The sequence below is a fragment of the Azolla caroliniana genome, unplaced genomic scaffold (assembly GCF_043228905.1).
Source record: "Azolla caroliniana isolate FFs.n. ecotype wild unplaced genomic scaffold, voAzoCaro1.0.p SCAF_17, whole genome shotgun sequence".
NCBI classification, from domain to species: Eukaryota; Viridiplantae; Streptophyta; class Polypodiopsida; order Salviniales; family Salviniaceae; genus Azolla; species Azolla caroliniana.
The window spans coordinates 11,301,687-11,322,043 of NW_028230452.1; the positions used below are offsets into that span (position 1 = coordinate 11,301,687).

Sequence of the window (20,357 nt, forward strand, 5' to 3'; positions counted from 1 at the left end):
TAGGCTCTTTTGGTTATGAAATTAAGAAGAAGAAAATTCGTTATCGAATTGATCATGTAACTTGTTTCTAAAATCTAAAGTCAAGGGTTCTTAATCTCTCTCTCAATCTAAAATCAAGTGTTCTATCTTTTCTCAATCTCTCTCTCTTTCAATCTATCTTAATTCCTTTCTCACTAAAGCTTGTGCCAACGTCGAATCCTTCCGGTCTAGAACCCCGGCGGTTCCGCCTCACGATCCGCGCGTAGTGACGGATCTTCACGACACCGGAATCGACGAACCACACGTCTTCCGAATTGGAGGTGCTTGCGAAGTCGGAGGCCAACATAGAGCTCGCTCTATGCCTCATTACGAATAGTCCGCCGTAGTCGTTGTATTCGGAGTTGGTGGCGTAATTCGTGAGTTGTCGACTTGTTGAAGCCAACTCACTTCTTCTTTTTCGGCACTCCTCCTCGCGGTGGCTGATTTTTCCGCAATAGTTGCAAGTTGTGGGCCTCGTTTGCCAACCTTGTTCGGCATGGAAGCTCCCCCTTCTTCCAAAGGTTCCTCGATGGCTTCCATGAAGGTTTGAGTTCCCTTCGTGTGATGGGCCGAATTGGCCTCTTCTACCGTCGTGACCTCGTCCTCAACCACCGTCCGAACTTGAGAAGAACATTTGTCCTTCTGACGTCTTCGTTTTGGTTCGAACGTGGTTCTCTTCGATCAATAACATTGATTGGAGGTCGAAGAATGAAGGAGGATTTTCTTTCGCCAAGATTGTCGTCCGTAATGGATCGAATCGTTGTGTGAAGCCGCCCAAGCATACTTGAACCATTTCATCTTCATTGACATTTATGTTGATGGAGCTAAGCGAGTCGCAAATGCTCTTGATTTTGGCGGTGTAGTCCGACACAGACATATCTTTTTGCCGAATGTTGTTCAACTCTTGTCGGAGTTGAAGCTTTCAGGCGGTCGTGTTGGCGGCGAACATTTTCTTCAAGTTCCCCAACACCTCTTTAGGCGTCTTGGCGTCTTGAATGTGGCTAAGCATGTGATCGTCGACACATGTTGCCAAACAATACATGACTCAACTCGCCGCTTGCTCCCATGTTGAGTAATCGGCATTCTTTAGGTCGGGTCGATTTTCTTGAGAGACGTTGATGTAGCTCCAATACCCTTGGCCGACAAGGTATTGGTTCATCTTGTACTCCCAAGATGAATAATTGCTCCGGTTTAGCTTTTCACTAGGGAGCGAGCTACCCATTTGTGTGTTCATATTGATTGTAGTGTCTTCCATTTTTGCTTTCCTTCCTTCGGTCACGTACACGTGCTACGTAGCGGCACTACCGTAGCGAATAGCTAGAATTTGTCGTCGGCGTTTCGAACACACAATCACGGAGTCGGGTGGGCTTAATGGATGTGCTAAACCACACGCTCAGATACCATGTTAAGAATTAGGTAAGTAATTAAGCAAGGGTTAATTAGTACCTAATTATGTGATCAAGTTAATCTAAGCGGAAGATTAAGTGATATGTGTGTGTATGTGTGCGAGAGGAAGTTAACACTTATGAACAACACAAGATGGGGGGGATGATAATGCTAATATAGAGTTAATCATCCCCCATCTTGTGTTGTTCATAAATGTTAACTTCCTCTCTCTCTCTTCCTCTCGCACACATACACACACATATCACTTAATCTTCCCCTTAGCTTAACTTGATCACATAATTAGATACTAATTAACCCTTGTTTAATTACTTACCTAATTCTTAACAAACATGAACTATCTAAGTCATATAATTTGACCCATCAAACACAAGTGGCGGGAATAAACATTTCCCTATTTATAGAGCTTGAGAAGCCATGCTAATGATAACAATAAGGTAGAATTATATAAGAGAATAATCAATTACTATGGTAGAGGCTAATCGTGTTGATAACATGTTATAGAATAGAATGATTAAGCAAGATAAAAGAGTGATTAGATATTAATCAAGATCACAATACAATCGCTAGATAGAGCTCATAGGCTATGCTCTATTCCAAAATTATTAAGATACATAAGTTTTATGACTCACAAGATGATGAGATGCATGCATACTATTTACCTCATGAAGTCTTGTTAGCTAGAGTTTAATACTAAGATAAGTATAGCATGACTCGTTTCATGCATGAGTTCATAACAATATAAGATTTTTTACCTCACTTATTTGACCAAATGTTCAACCTAAATTTTCAAGTCAATTAATTTATCAAAAAGATTGTTGGTTAAATTTTTTGACATATATAAATATTCTTAATTTTATGAAATAATTTGCGATAATTGGGAAATCATGAAAGATGAGCTATACATTATTAATTAACCTTAGCTTTGTTGCACTATGCCATACCATGTATAAAGAACACTTAAGAATTCATGAACCTTGTTTCAATGGAACACATAGGCTTGTCTTTTTATAGAAACCAAGACTCGTTCACTTCTAATTTTATGAAATTTACAACAATCACACAAGTCATGAAATTTCAGACCTTCTAAAAACATTGGCCTAAAAATAAAAGTAGATTTAAATTTCCACAAAACAACAAACATTTCAAGAAGTGCAATACTATTAAAATGTAAATGGTTTTAGTTAAGAATTAATGCAATACCTACTTAAATAGAATATAAGTACAACTTTACCAAACATTCCTTATATTTTCTTTTACTATGGATTGATTGATGTGAGCATTCGCAGTTGATCAAGTCAAAACATGCCAAATTTGATTAAGATTCAGAGTAGGGTTAATTTAAAATCATTTCGGGCTAGAATGAAATATGTGAAACATATAATTATGTTTAACATACTTGCAAACATTCACAACGTATCCATCTAATGAGTTGTTAGTTGCCTTAGCAAGGGAAATCACAAACAAGAAGTGTACATCTATGAAGGTGCTCTTTGCCCGGATTGCTCATGAACTGCTTGACAACTCCAACCGCATATCCGATGTTTGGCCTGGTACATACCATCGTGTACATAAGGCTTCCGACCGCTGAGGCATAGGGAACCTTCATAATCTCAACCTTCTCCTTCTTTGTATTCGGAGATTGTCTCCCAGATAGCTTGATGTTGATCGGGAGTGTAGAGTCGACCGGCTTTGCACTTTCCATGTTGAACCTCTAAAGCACCTTTGTCACGTACTTCTCTTGTGATAGCCACGATAATTTCTTTGTCCGGTTTCGAACAATGTGCATTCCCAGGATCTTATCTTGCTGGACCCATATCCTTTATCGAGAATGACCTTTTCAAGGCCTTTTTGAGCATTCCGATTTTCATATGGTTTGTCCGACAATCAACATGTCATCCAAGTACAGCAGGAGGAAGAGGAAGTCTCCTCTGCTGAAATTCTTCACAAATACGTAGTGACCGGCCTGTGTTTTATGGTACCCTTGGTCGATCATGAAAAATTCGAACTTTCAGTACCATTGCCTACTTGAGTTCGTAAAAGCTCTTTCTCAATCAGCATACTGGGTTCTCCTTCCCCTTCTCGACGAATCCTTCCGATTGCTGCATGTATATCTTCTCTTCAAGATCACCGTGCATAAAGGTCGTCTTGACATCTAGCTGCTCGAGTTCAAGGTCCATGTTGGCCGCTATGCTCAGTACCGTCCGGATGGATGTCACCTTCACTACCAGGGAAAACATTTTGTTGAAATCCACACCCTTTTTGTGTTGGAAACCCTTCACCACAATGCGAGCTTTATACCATGGTGGATTTCCGCCATCTCCCAGTTTCAGGTTGTGCACCCACATGTTTTGAATGTGAACTCTTTCCTTTCAACAATTCCGTCAACTCATATGTTTGGTTCTCATGTAGGGAATCCGTTTCATCCTGCATGGCACTTAGCCCCTCTCTGTTGTGGGTGTCCCTCTTTGCTTGCTCAAAGCTTTCCGTCTCCCCCTCGTCAGTTAGTAGCACATACTCTTTCTCCGGAAATCTTCGAGGGGGTATCTTCTTCCTCTATTCTCATCAGTCGGTTCACTAAGTCCTTCCTCTTCTCCTTCGACTAGTTCATTGTCCGAGTCGAAATCAACTACATCTTCCTCTTCGGATCTAACTGGATGCCATCCAGTTGGTTTGGATCCGGATCCGTATCCCTGTTCAGATCCGGCTCGCAATTGGACTTCGACCAATCCGACTCCTGTCTAGATCCGGTCGGCTCCCCTTGTTCTTCAATCGGTATTCGACTTCCAACAGGTTGGGAGGATGTTCCCGACTTCTCCTTCTCCCAGCCGGCAAGAGTTTCTCCTCCATGAAGTCTATGTCTTGGCTCCGAATCACTTTCTTCTCCGCTAAGTCCCATAATTGGTAACCGAATTTGTCGTCCTTGTATCCTAGAAATATGCGTGGCCGAGTCTTTAGGTCTAGTTTTCCTCTCTGGTCCTTTGCTACATGCACATAGGCAAGACAACCGAACACCCTTAGAGGCTGGTACAACACGTCTTTGCCGGTACACACCCTTTGTGGAATATCTCCATCTAAGGGCACAGAGGGTGATTTGTTTATCACATAAACCGTTGTCATCAACGCCTTAGCCCAAAACATTTTGGACAATTTTGCATGTGCAAGCATGCTTTAGACTCTCTCCATGACGGTCCGGTTCATTCTCATGGCCAACCCGGTAAGCTTTGGCGTCTTTGGCACGGTGTATTCGAGCCGGATTCCCTTCGACCGACAATACTCCTCAAACTGCCCTCGGTATTCTCCTCCGTTATCCGCTCGAACCGCTTTCAATTTCCGGAAGGGGCTCTCTCTCTCGACTCTTGCTTGGAACTCCTTGAAGACCGACAACACATGGTCCTTGGTCTTCAATACGAAAGCCCACAACTTCTGGCTACAGTTGTCTATGAAGTTCATGAAATATTGTGAACCAAAATGAGACTTTGTATCTACATAACATACATCCATATGCACAAGTTTTAATGGTATCTTCTTTCTCATTGGGGGCGTGGATTGGAATGAGGTTCTTTCTCATTGGGGGCCTACGAGGGCAGTTGGACGAGGTTTGTGGCCACTCTGACGACGTGGTCACTGCTCGCTTATGCTTTTGACAAAAATGGAGGAATACGCCGATAGTGATGTGAGGAACTACCAGCCGCCACACTAGTTATTTCCTACTTACCTCCCTCCATTGAAGGCCAGACGATCAGGCTCATACTGTCTGTCGATGATTGCCACTAGTTTATAGCTCTAGGTACCTACTTACATTGAGTAGAAAGTATGAGAGGATATGTATGTAGTCTCATATTCTTGAACTCCGCCAGGGGGTGATTTTTTCCCGATTTATATATAAGCCATTTTCCGTTGATGGTCAACGTCATACAACATGATTTACTTGAATTGCTTTGAAATATGCACATGCCCATGCCAATGGCTTATTTCAAAGTGTGGCAATTTATAAATTTTGTTATCGTCCATAAAGAGGCAAGGTTTGCCAATTTTTAAGAAAGTCATACAAGCGTGGCGCGGGGTGTGTGTGTTGGGATTTTGATTGTGATCATCCATCCATTCATAGATAGTACATGCCGATACAATGATCCATCCGTCCATCCATCATGATATATGTATATAAACAAACAATAAGTAGTAAGTAGTAAAAATAAAAAATTAAGAAGAAGAAGGAAGAAGGGGGGGAATGCGAAGGAAGGAAGGAAGGAAGGAAGGAAGAAGAAGAAGAAGAAGAAGAAGAAGAAGAAGAAGAAGAAAGTACGTGGCAGCAACCTTTCTTCCCTCCCTCCCTCCCTCTCTCCTCCCTTCTTCCTTCCCTCCCCCCCCTCCGCTTTCGAAGGCGGTGTTGGTGTTCTCTCTGATCTGAACTTTATTTAGGGTTTCGCCTGCAAACGCAGGCAACTGCGCTTCCACAAATCGTTTAGAGGGCAGCGACTCGGGACTCAAATCGTTTGCTCTCACTCACTCACTGAGAATCACTGAGAATCACTGAGAACAGAACAGCCACTCTCTCATGTGCCTGTGCCTGTGCCTGTGCCTGTGCCTGTGCCTGCTGCTGCGGCTGGGATCGACTCCCCTTCCTCTTCCTCTTCCTCCTTTCTTTCTCCTTCTCATATCAATCCTTTGCATTTCCGCTTTCAGGGATTTCATCCTCACATGAGGACTTCGACACCTGTTACGGGTAAGTCTTTTTTCCATTCTGCTGCTTCTGGTTTGCACCCTGAAAATGGAAATAATGGAGGAGGAGGAGGAGGAGGAGGAGGAAGAGAAGAAGAAGAAGAGACGAGAAAACATTCTTCTTCATCGGAGTCTAGATTCCCAATGCAGAATGCAGCTTCCTTGTTCAACACTCATCAGGAAAGGAGATTTCCTGCACCTCTATGGCGATCAGCTGAGCAAAGAGTGGAAGCTGATCCTCCTTTTGTTCCTCCTCCTATGTACCAACATCATTCAAGTTCATACATCTTTGGAAGTTCTGGTTCTCATAATGTTGCTAAAAATTGTTCTTGGAGTGCATCATCCTCATCATCCAGCCAAAAGAAGGAAAAGAATGAAACGTTTGTTTTTGGTTCATGTTCTACAGTACCTGTGCCTGGAAATGGGATCTTGCGGCAGAAGATCCTGCAAAGCTCCGCCGCAAGACCGAATGGTATTAAATCTAAGAAGCATCACCGAGACATTCTCAAGGGAAAGAGCTCTGCTCCTGTAATGCGATCCATGGCTTCTCAACCTGGAACTTCACACAACAATGCTGACATAAACTTTATCAATGCTAACTACTTTCGTAATAATTTGTATGCTAATAATGATAAGGGAACTGATGAAGAGAAATCGAGATGCTCTATGCCAAGGGTGAACACAGAATTACCACTGCATTTTGATGGCACAGGTCCTGGTCGTATGCATCCAGCTGATGTAGATTCTAGCATGAATACTTTCAATGCGAATCACTTGCAAAGTTCTTCATTTCCTAACAACGACAAGGATATGAATAAGGCAAAAGATGAATGCTCTATGCCCTGGATGAACACTGAGGAGCCTCTGTGTTTTAATAGCATTTATACTGCTCATATGCACCCAGCTCCCGACTTTGTTGGAAATTCTTTTGTTTTCAAAAGCAAAGAGAATCACAAACAGAATATGGATACTTGTCACCCACCCCAACAGAATCTAGAAGGCTTGTTTACGAGAAGTGTCCCAGATAAAGAAGCTTTCTTCAAATCGTGCTTTTCAGATGTGAATATGGGCGATGAACGACCTGGAAAATCTAGGACAGGTTCTGAAGCAGCATATTTTGCTGAGGACTTTGTGAGACCTGTTGTCAAGGACAGAAAACCAATTGAGCTGTCAAAACTGATGGAGTTCAATCTGAATTCTCCTCAACTGGAGGAACTTCAAGAGAAGTTTGTGAAATTTGGGAGAACTATTGAGGAGATAAATAGGCAGAAAGAGAATCAAGAGCCAAACTTTATGTTTAATAGCCAGAAAGTTCAAAGCAATTTTGTTTTCCAAGCTTCTAGGTCAGATATTCCAAGTAAGGCAAATTTGGTTTCTGATGAACTGGATACAGGAGAATCTTCTTCTAAAGTCAGTAAAAAACTTGAAAAGTTAGTTGAAGAGCTGGATAAGAAGATGGCAAAACTTGGAAATTTGCAGGAGGATACCAAAGATACTCAAGGAAATGAGGAATTGGCTCATACTGACAAAGTTGTCGATCCAGAAAGAATGAATGATCATAAAGACGTTAATTCAGACACCCAAAGTTCATTTAGAAAATATATGGATCACATTCCTTTACAGAACCATCTCAATCATCATGACAAGAAACTGTTTTCAAGCCATGGAGTTAGTGAGTATGGTAGTAAGGATGCAATTAAAGCTGAATGGCCAAGAAGAGATGACAATCCTATTGAACATTCAATCGAAGAACTGCGCCAGAAAATGGAGGAATTAGGTGGTTGTCCAGCCGAAGGAAACAATGATCCTTCCATGGAAGGCCTCCAACAGCAACTGGAGAAATTGGGGAAGTTTTGGAATGAACAAAATTCTATATCTACAAACAAGACAGATGTTCCTATCACCGAGCAACCTGTTGATGAGTTAGTTACAAAGCTTTCAAAGCTTGGTAGGTTCCATGTGGGAATAAACAGAAAAAATAATAGAACATGGAAAGATAGCACTGCTTCTAAGGATCTCAGTCCTATTGAATGTTCAGTTGAAGAACTTTGTGAGAATGTTGCCAAGATGTGGAAATCTGAAACTGAAGTGGACAAACTGGGTCATAAAATTGCAAACAAAACTGAGCCATCTAGAAATGAGTATATTCCAGATCATGCAGGGAAGGAGAGTTCTGAACAACCTGGCAAACAGAACTTTAAAGAGGAAAATAACAATCTCAATAGCTTCCAGGAATCACTAAAGGAAGGTCAGAAAGAGGCTTTTGTTTTCTTTGGTCATCCACTCATGAACACCAATCCCAATGAGTTTCCGTCAGTTGTACCTACTGGTAAGGATGATGTCTTTGATTTTCTTAATATGGAAAAAAATGCATTTGCTATACTTTCTTGCTCATTGAACAATTTCTTAATGGCAGTACCATCATTATCTTCTTGTTTCACACCTTCAAATTCAGTTGAAAGAAATCAATTCTCATGTCCTGGAAAAGAGGCTCAGGTTGGTGAATTTTCTGCTCCTCTATCTTCTACTGAATCTTCTGAATCTGAAGCGTCACCTGCAGAAAAGGGTATTCCAGAAGTAATGTCTCAGCAGAGTTCTCTTTTTGAGTTCCATGGGAATGCAAGGATGCATGCTGGTGTGGCCAGTAGGAGAGTGCATACAGGGCCACCTCATGTGCGCAAGCACGTGAAGAAAAACTTAAATAGGAAAGATACAGAATCTATGTTCCAAGGAGGGTTTTCCCACACTCCAGACAGAGATAATACAAGCTGCGAGATGGACTTTTCACCTCACGCTGGTTCAACATCAGCAAAAACGACATGTGAGGTTCAGATGGATGTTGCACAGCATGCTAATGCACCTCATACAGATTCAAAATCGGTGAAAACAACGTATCAGAAGGCCACTGTACAGCATTCTGATGGTTCTGATGGCTGTGCAACTGAAGATTTCAGAACTGCGGCAGTTGACTCAGGCATTGGGAAAGAAGAAAAGGTGAATCAAGATTTTGGGTGTTATGATGATCTAGTGGGTCAGAGCATTTCTCATCTCTCCTCTCAAAAAAGAGGAAAATGGAAAAGAGTTCCCAAAAAAGAGCAGAAGCAGGAATTCGAAAGAATGGAGTCTCGTTATCAAGTGCGCAGCAATTTTATCTTTGGAGCACATCCTTCAGGCACACATGCTGATAAAGTTCCAATGTCACTTAACCGTAAAGACAGTGTAGGTTGTGATAACACTGGAGCAAACTCTATTGCGTTTCCAATGGATACAACAACATATCCCAAGAATATATCTGATGGAAGATCTGTTTCTGTTCAGGGCATCACATTCTTAGTAAATGATAAAAAAGGGAATGATAAACAAACACAGTTTAGTGAGGCATCTTTTATCAAACCAACTTCAGATAATAGTTCTTCTAAGAGTTCTTCGTTACCTCAGATTTCAACTGGTTCATCTGTAATGAAAACTGCTACAGTAGAACAAGTCTGTGAGGGTTGGAGATTACGGTTAGTAATCCCCTCTTCCATCTTCCTCCTTACCAATCTTGATAACTGCCAAAACTTCTGATCTTGTTGTTATTTCACCTTTATAGAGGAAATCAAGCATACGCTCAAGGAGATTTTCATAAGGCTGAGGATTGTTATTCAAGGGGCATAAATAGCATGTCGATGAATGAAACTTCCCCAGGCTGCAGAAAAGCTTCTATGTTATGCTATAGTAATCGGGCAGCCTCACGAATGGCTCTAGGAAGAATGAGGGAGGCACTCCAAGACTGTAGGCAAGCCATCGAACTGGATTACAGATTTCTTCGTGCAAAACTACGAGCTTCTAGGTGAGTTTTGCTATTCAGATATTTGGATGGATAGGAATGTAGTATTGTTTTGATACCATTTCTAATGTTTGTCAAATATAGCTGTCATTTGGCATTGGGAGAAAGCGGAGCTGCTTTGATCTCGCTGAAAGAATGTTTAAAATATGCAAAGGAAAGTAGCAATACTGATCTGAAAATTGCAGAGGAGGCTTTGGATGGAATAAGGAAGGCCGAGGTATCCAGAGAATAATCAAGTTTAAAATTTTAAGAAGAAATCTAAGATGCAAGTAAATCGTTCTATCTAAAGCCCCATTTTCTTCTCCTAATCTGACAATGCATCGTTGATCAGACAATAAAATGATGGCCATCTATATTTATATTCAATTTCAACTTGCTCTTGAAGCTTACGATAATGATGATTTTTTTAACCATACAGCCCAGAAACTATAGTAAAAGAAAATAGTAAAAATTAAAATATTTCAGTCCAGCAAAGTACGTAATCCTTTGGGTGCATGCATCTTTATAAAAGATGGAAGGTCAATCAAGAGGATTGCTTGCTTTGCTGTTAGAAGATCCTGTCTGTTAAGGCTGGTCCTAATTTTGTATGTTGTATTGCAGAAATTGGATGCACATTTGTACAGGGCAAGGAAGCTTTGTCAAACTGATTGTTTTGCAGATGCAACAGCTGCATTGAGCCTCTTGAATGAAACACTGGTAATAAGTCCATATTCGGAGTTACTGCTGGAATTCAAAGCAGAAGTTCTGTTCAAAGTAAGATACCGATCGATCTATCAGCTTGATATGTTTTAGGGATGCATGTTTTCTTAAAACATTATTTCATTTACTAAAATTGAGGTTTATGAACTTAATATAATACTTATGTGTTTAAGGACCCACAAAACTGATTTGGACTGTTTAGCCACATGTTTAAGGACATACAAAACTGATTGGCCTGTTTTGCCACATGTTTAAGCTCATAATTATGAAATAAATTTGCAGCTTAGGAAATATGCAGAGGTAGTGAACATGTGCCAAGAAAGTTTGCCATCTGCAGAAGAGAATCATGTGTCTGCAACTGTTGATACCACTATTATCAACCTCTGGCGTTGGCGCATGTGTGGAAAATCTTTCTTCCATTTGGGCAGGCTGGAAGATTCTGTAGATTCACTTGGGAAATTTGAGAAAGCTGTTTCAGCCAATATGTCTTACAAGTAAGTTCTGCCACTGTTTATTAGCAAGCTTGAAGCGTTTAATGGTACCTAGGGTAGGTAGTTTTCTAAATATATTATCTAAAGTAAGTATTTCTCGTAGAAAATTGTATGTGTTGGGTCAGACTTTGCGCTTTTGGAAGCTCTCTGCACATAATATCTGAGGACTAGTTTTACATGTAGGTAGGTGAGCAAGGAGCTGTTTTGGTCTAAAGAGTTGATTGCCATGTAGAACTGACATAAATGGATAATGGACTGTATAGATTTGGTTAGCATGAGTCTATCTGTCCATCGAGTCTAATCATAATGTGGATGAGCAAATAAATAGCTCGTAGAAACCTTGTTGTAGAGAGTTTAGATGCACAAATATAATCAAGGACTATCAGTTATCCTATGAGCTGCTTGATTTGAGCTGTAGCACCAAATTTGGAAAGAACACCTCATATGACAAAAAAACAGAATCTAAAGAAACCCATTACAATCAAAGTGTTACATACTGGGCATGTTGTTCAGTGACTATGCCATTATCAGGTCATGCTTGTGACTTCCGCTACGCAGATATGCAGATTATCTATAGTCTAGGCAAATGATTTTTGTCCGTGTACTTGGGTTGTTGATTTTTCCAATGTTTACATGTTTTGGGTTTGGTTTTTCACTTTCTCAGCTATGGATGTTAAAAAGTTTTATCATCTGCCTCTTCTACCACTGCGGTGCTTATAATGTTGACATTGTCACAACATATTCTTAGATATCAAAGCAATATTTCCCCTCGGCTAGCTGCCCCGTTTCTTGTGGTCATATGGCAAGCTGCCAAGCTCATTGCAAGAGGTTGTGCTATAGGAGCGGAATCCCACTGGCTTACAGCTTTTGAACCAGCATAGTTATGAGCGCCACTAATCCAAGTCAAGCTCTATTGATTTTGTAAGCCCTGGAATTGTGTCATGCCTGCTCAAGTTAGGATAAATGTTGCAGTTGTATGTTTTAAAATTAATTATATTGGTACAGGATTTGTACCCAACAGTTTATGGGACATTGATTGGTTAACCTGCTGTTTGATCCTAGGGGCTTGAAGGTTTCCCTGTTGTGCTTTCCTGTATGCCATGATATCATTATATCTGACTTTGATCTAGGTCATCTGAATTACAGAACTTGGAAGCATGATTATCACTATTTTGTTAGCTTTGTCCTTAACATTTTTTCAGCCTTCTAAATGAAGAATATGATATAAGCAATGAATGACAGATGTTCTGAATTTTTTTCTAATTCCTAGCAATAAAATAAGAGTCGATAAATTTTATGTCAAGAAACTCTAATGCAACTTTTCTGTTTTTGCATCATAATTAAAGATTCTGTCTTGATATGCATTTTTTTATCCTTACAGAGTGGAAGACATCAACGCCATCCAAACTCTCATGTCTAATGCCCGTGATTTGTTACGACTCAAGGTATGTTTCTTTCAATTTGTTTTCTAAATATCAAATAACAAATGAGACATTTGAATTGCGTGCAATATTTGCTTCTGTATTCCTTGCAGGCAGCTGGCAATAGTGCTTTTCAGGAGGGTAGACATGCGAATGCAATAGAACATTATACTGCTGCTTTAGCTTGCAATGGGCAATCACGCCCATATAGTGCAGTGTGCTTTTGCAACCGTGCAGCTGCCTCACAAGCCATGGGTCAAATTGCAGATGCTATTGCAGATTGTAGCCAAGCAATTGTTTTAGATCCAAACTATCCAAAGGTGTGTATGGCACTATGACCTTACTAAACATAAATGGTACAAATTTAGCTGTAAAGTCTTATAATTGGGAAAAACTCAAGACTCCCAGATGCAAATAAGGTTTGTTGCAAATAAGGTTTGTATTTTGTCATTTCTATGAACTTTGCCTCATTTTTTTGTCCTTCAGTGGAGCTGCAGATTAGTAGGTATACTGTGCCATTAAGGTTCATTCTCTCAGATGAATTGTAAATATAGGTGAGGTCACTTAAGATAACCTAGGGGAGTTTCCTGATGGGAGGTAATCTTGTGTCTTGTCCAACCCTTGGTGATACTGAGGGCTTAATTTGTATTACGCTGTTGCTTGTAATTTAATGCTCTGCAGGATCATCTGTTCTTTTTGTCACAACTGATAATAACTCTGCTACGTGTTCTTATTAGATGTACTTACTGAAGCTCATTCCGGCAAATCCATATTGAAAGATATGGACAATATTTCTATTATTTCCTCGGACTGCTGTAGAACAGAAGTGCTAAATACCTGTACAGCTTATACATGCTGTTGAGTTTTCAACAATTGAAGGTTAACTGTAGTTAGTATTAGTAAATATTAGTTTAACAGCTGCTTTCTAAACATGCCAGACTATATTCTTCCATATTGTCCATACTCTTTCTTGTGAATATTATAGAGATAAGAGAGCTGAAAGAATTGAAGGTCAAAAATGTGAAAATCTTAACCCATAAAAACAAAGTAGAAAAAAATGTATTTTAAACCTAGCTTCCTAAATGATCACTGCAACTGAAGTTGCTTCCATCTGAAGACGTCCATCATGGGCTGATTCAATATGGGAATGTTGGAGTGTTGAGGATTGCATTTCCTATGCCATGTGATGATAGCTTTAAAGCCGAGAAAATGAGCATCTATATGTAGATCATATCATAGTTTGGTTATATATACAATTAACATTACATTTCTCTCTTTGCTCCTGTAGGATAAAGAAGATTTCTTCTATATGTCTGTGTATGATGGGTTGAGCTATAGGCTCAATAGATATCTATGGAACTTTATCTCCTTTTACATCACAACATACTACTTGCCCCTAAGAATGGCCTCATACCATGCCATTGTCAAGGGGTTCAGAGGAAGTGGCAATGAGCTGCCAGAGTTTCAAAGGAATGACAAAAAAAAGGCCATTTGCAAACCCTCAAAAGGAAAAAAGATGAAAAATAAGAAAAAAGTATCAAAATACGTTAAATTTCCACAATAACAACTGTTCCATTTCCTAGACAGTAACGACTGTTTGGACAGTTGCAACTTGAGTCTGGGTGGCGGGTCAGAAGAGCATGGACTGGGACGTTTGGCTTGATGGTGAGACACCAAAACATGATTCAGAAAACTTTATGCAGTTGTCTCAATAATGGATAGTAGCTACTTAGATTTTCTTGCTAAGAAAACAATTTGAAGTAACACTGAATCATAGTTGCAGTATGAAACAAAAGCTCTAAAATTTTGTGTTAGAAGCCCTAGGCTTTGAAGAAATAACAAAAAGAGCAAAAGAACTATCATTTGTCCACAAATTTGTGACATTCTGCTCCAAACCTGTGAGGAGTGACCTTTTGGCTTTCATAAAATGACCTTAAAAATAACGAAAATTGAGGTTAACATACTATGATGGGAAGAGGCTCTAAATCATATCCAAATTCATGGGGAGACATTTGATCAAAGACAGTGGAAACTTGATTTTCAGAACTCTTAATATTAAGTTAAGGATGACTACAGATTATGTCCTAGAATGACGACAGTGTTTAATATATGTCTACTTGATTGGCAAGATATATTGGATACTGGATTCCCTATAAAATTGATTATTAATGAGTACAATGAGTTTTATGTCTCACGAAACCGTTGCCTAAGTGTTTAACAGCTAACTGATTCGAAAATCTCTAAAACTGTTTGGTTTAGCTTGAATTTTTTGTAAGGGTTCAGTTTGAACATTTTCGGTTTAAACGGTTTCATAGTTTTGTTTTGTTTGGTTTAAGTTTGAGACTCTTAAACCAAACCAAACTGTTGCTTATTGCTGTTCATATCAAACATATTTGGGGGATATGAAAGGATGAAATCTAACCTCTAGCATTGAGAAATAATTTGGTCCATCCAAGGTTGAGAGATTGTCTAGTTTTATTATTCTTTGTTGACATGTATGTTAGTAAGCCCCAATATCATAGGTCATGCCAATAACAATGGCATTTATTAACATTTATGTGCAGGCCTGTTAAGGTCATAATCTACCATGAAGGCTATACTAGAACACTGAATACAATCACTAAAGGAAATAACAATAGATGAGAAGAGGAATTGGAGGCCAGTAATTGCTCCTCAGTTAATATAAGGAGGCGTTGAATTCATTAAGGGGGGAGGAACACATCCGTGAATGAGGGAAGGAGGTGGTGCTGATTCAGTACAGAGTTGGAAAATACCATTTTAGGTGTATTTCTGTTGTATGATGTAGGTGCCAGGTGGTCCAAATTTCTAATTGGCTGTAATTTAATTCCAGAAATCAAAATTGACTGAAGTTCTCCTATATTCTGAATTTTTTCCATCAATTCAGCAGCTATCATTGCGTGATATGTATCTTGTTTGCAATCTCTTCCATAAACTCTCATATTAGCAATCACCATCAGAAATTCAATTTCATATTATTGATTTACATATGCCTTGATAGAAAAACCTTTATTTGCTTATCTCTTTTGAGCTTTGATTCTTTTGCAACTTGGTGATTAGACATATCCATTCATTCTTAAATTTGCTTGAGTATTTTCCACTTATTTTTATCCATTCTCAATAGGCTGTGGATGAAACCAAATTGATGATTTCCAGTTATACAACAGGGAGCTCAAAAGATTGAACTGTGTAGGGGAAAACCAAATACAAGTTCATCCCTCTTGAGACTATGTTGAAGGTACTTGGATTTCACATCCACTAATCATTCTTATTTTGTGGTAGACATATCAGTGATCCCACCTTACTCGTGTAGATCTAGGCTGTGGATAACAAAAGCAGTTCAGTCGGTAAGTGAAGACCTTGCTCACTGGTTCTCCCTGTGGTTCGCTAGTGGGGATTAGTGGGCACTATCAGTGATCCCGCCTTACCTTGTGTAGATCTAGGCCATGGATAGCAAAAGCAGTTTAGTGCGTAAGTGAAGATCTTGCTCGTTGGTACACCCTGCGGTTCACTTGTGGGGATTTAGTGGCACTTCCCCAGGGGCATGTTATGTTCATCTTGTAGAAGAGGAGATCTAGCTTATGAATATAGTGAGGACTAGTGTTCCTATCTGGACAGACAAGTATGGACACAGTGAGTGTGGTATGTTGACTACCTCTGTCTAGAGGATTAGTGCACGGTTCACGAGGTTCAAGATCACCGATAACTTGGATTTAGTTGGGTACATGACTTAGTTATATCTTTGGATTATCACTTCAGGTTCAATGAGGTTCAAGATCACCGATAACTTGGATTTAGTTGGGTACATGCCTTGGCTATATTTTTGGATTATCACTTCAGGTTCATTTTGACATCCACGAAGAGGAAGGAACCTATGCTCAAATAGGTTTGCAACCACTTGCAGTGTAGATGGTTTGAGATACTTGCACAGTGATCCATATGCAGTGTAAAGTTTTTTCACTGTCAATTGATATTTTTACTCACGAGGTATGTGCGCTAGAGTAACATCAGATACTGTTATTAGCCCCAACACAGAACATTCATGCTCCAGAGATGGGGAGAGACTAGAGTGTTTCTCAACCCAGGTCCTTGAAAACCATTTTTTGATCAGCTCTTATGGAGTGTATTCTGTCATAGGAGAATGGCACTGCTGACTAAGAGACAGAGTTTTACAAATGTGATCTTTATACTCTTTCTCCTTTCTTAAGATGTTCTGTAAGAGTTTGGATGACTTATGGAGAGGACTATGATGGTCAAGGATCTGAAATCAGCAAATTCTTCATTATGACGGCCCTGACTAGGACATTGGGTGTTTCACGATGCAGTTGATCTTCTGATGATCACTGGTCTTTGACTCACTTGCCAGATGCGATGTCTGTACTCAGATATTTTTTCTATGAAAACGGGATGTGGAATATACCCTGGAGTCAAGACATTATCAGAGGCAGACCTGGAGATTGCAAGTCCTCATTGTGATCAGCTCTTATGGATTGTATTCTGTGCAATGGGAGAATGACAACGCTGACTTAGAAACGAAGTCTTGGGCGTCTCACGATGCAGTTGATCTTCTGATGATCACTGGTCTTCGACTCACTTGCCAGATGCGATATCTGTACTCAGATATTTTTGCTATGAAAACGGGATGTGGAATATACCCTGGAGTCAAGGCATTATCAGAGGCAGACCTGGAGATTGCAAGTCCTCATTGTGATCAGCTCTTATGGATTGTATTCTGTGCAATGGTAGAATGACAACGCTGACTTAGAAACGAAGTGTTACAAATGTGATTCTTATATCTTTTCATCCTCCATTCATAAGATGTTTGGTAAGAGTTTGGATCGCATAGATCTGATAGAATATTCCCATGGAGAGCAATACTGATAAAGTATCTGAAATCAGTAAATTCTTCATTGTGAGGGCCCTGACTAGGACATTGACTGGGCATCTTGAGATGCAGTTGATCTTCCGATGATCATGACCTTTGACTCACTTGACAGATTTGATGTTTGTACTCAATATCCTGCCCCTTTTTCATGCATGATTTCAGTTACATGCTTGCTTCTAAGTACTGATAGGTGATCTTTACCACACATTCACAAGCCATAAATTTGGCATGTTTTACCAGATTGCACACTGCAGAAAGCATGATTTCAGTTACGTGCTTGCTTCTAAGTACTGATAGGTGATCTTTACCACACATTCACAAGCCATAAATTTGGCATGTTTTACCAGATTGCACACTGCAGAAAGCATCACAACAATGGTCAGTTTTTAATAATTAACGAAACATTGTGCTAATGTTCCTAGTGATTGGAACAATTTCGATAATGTCATTTGCTAACAGAGGGAGGATGCAAGGAGGGATAATATAATAGACATGAATGCACTGGTAATTATAGTCATTCCAAGAAAAAACATGCAGGCTATATCCAGAAGAGCCACATTACATGAAATGATCCGAGATTATGGTCATACATGTACTGACTTAAGAAGGCTCATTACACTTTTGGAAGGTCAACAATCAAATTCCCAGGTACCCAAGAGTAGTCATGATCTAAGGCAAGCTCGGATGAGACTAGAGAAAGCAAATGATGAGATGAAGAAGGGCCATGCCATCGATCATTATATGATATTGTAAGTCCTTTGTTGGTGGTCTTATTTTTTTACTAACGCTCTCTTGGTTGATCAATGGATAATCATAGATGTACATTTATCATATTTTCAGGGGTTTGGATTGTTCTTGTTCTGCAAATGATATAAAAAAGGCATACCGCAAGGCAGCTTTAAAACACCATCCTGACAAGGTATCTTTGTCTGCAATCCTCTTTATCTAGTATGTATTAGAAAATTTCTGGCACGCATCTAAATTCCAGACGACTTGTCATACTTCTGCAGGCTAGTCAGTTCTTAATGCGCTGTGAGAATGGAGATAATGGAAGCTTTTGGAAAGAAGTTGGTAATGAGGTTCGCCAGGATGCGGAGAGACTATTTAAATTAATTGGTGAAGCATATGGGGTTCTATCAGATCCAGAGAAGGTCTGTTCGTAGGGAACAATTGCCCTTTTTGAACATATATATATATATATTACTTCTTTCTGTTTTTTACTGGCTGTATGTCTATTCAATATCAGCGGCGTCGATATGATGGGGAGGAGTACAAGTCAAGGGCAAAAAATTCTGGTTCTTCGGAAACAAGCACAGATGAATATAAGAATTCGCCTTATGAGAGAACCTTTAGGCGGCAATGGGATCGTGGAGATACTTGGACTGGGTATCACTGTCATCGTTGGCAGGATGAACCTGATGCAGCAGAACCTGATACATATTCACGAAGAGGTTCACGTACATGGAGTTCCTCAAAATCTAGTAGAAACCGAAGAACCAAGGACTACTATTATGGTGAAATATGACACATGTTCTTAGATGCTAAATGGTTGTCCTTCAAAGGATGAGCATGTGCTGTTGTGAAAGATGAAATCTACTTATTGCACTTGATTTTGAATCACGGGCTGTCATTGAAGGGATGCTTTTCCAGTTGCAGATCCACAATTCTTTAATTGATCTATTATAATCAAGTTCTCAATCAAAAATCTGTAAAGTGGATAGTAGAGCTTTATAGTTTTTTTAGTGTTATGAAGATCTATTTAAATGTCTCTAGATGAGGAGATAATTATTCTGCCACTTCTTTACATAAGTGGTGAAAGCTTTCCTTTCGGAAACAGAATTGTGAAAGCTTTCCTTTCAGAAACAGGATTTTCATAAAACATCGAGGCCCTCAACTACAATTGTATACATCCTAACCTAACATGAAAGAATGGCAATGATTTGGCTAATTGGTGTTTCTATGGTTTGCAAATCTGCAATGTAAAGAAATGAAATGTCATTTTTCTCATAGTAAATGGTATGTCTCTTGAAATATTTATCAGTGTAACATATTTGCCACAGGCAGAACGGTGCAAACCAACTGAGCTAATGGCCTGTCATGTGGGCCCAGAGAGGCAGCAACACCGGGAGTAGGGGCAGCCATCCATTATTCATTCCTCGCGATAGAAGTATACACTAACCCTGTGGCGTTTTGTGTTCTCATTAGCACATATGATTCTCTTTTCATGAAGGGAAATTGTTGTACATGTATGACTAGCTGTATATAGACAAGCTTTTTTTTAAGAAAAAGCAAGAATAAAACAATAGAAAATGTATCAATAAGAGTGTGTTCTTACTCAAAGGGTAAAAGGAGGAAGAATAAGAAGATTAGAAAATGTGAGAAGAGGCTTGTAGGAAGGAGGAAGAATATAAGATCTACAAGACGTGAGAAGGGGCTTGTTAGAAGGAAGAATAAGAAGATTAGAAGAAGTTGGAAGAGGCTTAGTAGAGGAAAGAAGGTAGAAGAAATTCTATATGAAATGAGAAGTGTCTTGGTAGGAGGTGGAAAGAAGAAGGGAAGTCTATTTGGGTTTAATGTCATAGAAAGAAAGAAAGTTCTATGTGGTGGAGGTATTAGTGTGAGTCTAAGAAGTTTCGATTGTTCTTTAATATTATGAAATAAAATTCTTCTCTCTTCATCTTCTTTTCTCTTTCTTTTTTCTATCTCTGTTCATCATTTGGCGCTCTAGGGAGGGTTGATCCTTTTTGTAAAGGAGGGAGGTCTTATTCTTTCTTTGTGTTACTATACTACATTAGCTTGGCAATGCAATTCATGTTTTCAAATGAAAGGACACAAGATGCTGGTGCCTTTTTTAGCATCCTTTGAGCATC

The 20,357-nt window shown here is 39.5% G+C and overlaps 1 protein-coding gene across 1 annotated transcript; it reads left to right on the forward strand.

Annotated features, from left to right (window-relative positions):
* The first annotated feature begins 3,724 nt into the window (after window positions 1-3,724).
* LOC147853117 (uncharacterized) lies at window positions 3,725-19,435 on the forward strand. Its single transcript, XM_087332834.1, has 13 exons — window positions 3,725-3,755; window positions 5,966-8,473; window positions 8,561-9,650; window positions 9,737-9,976; window positions 10,058-10,190; window positions 10,574-10,726; window positions 10,955-11,166; window positions 12,545-12,608; window positions 12,698-12,904; window positions 18,025-18,236; window positions 18,328-18,406; window positions 18,498-18,638; window positions 18,734-19,435. Exons 1-13 carry the CDS (start codon window positions 3,725-3,727, stop codon window positions 19,010-19,012), a joined length of 5,349 nt encoding a protein of 1,782 aa, XP_087188960.1. The 3' UTR covers window positions 19,013-19,435.
* Window positions 19,436-20,357: the final 922 nt, after the last annotated feature.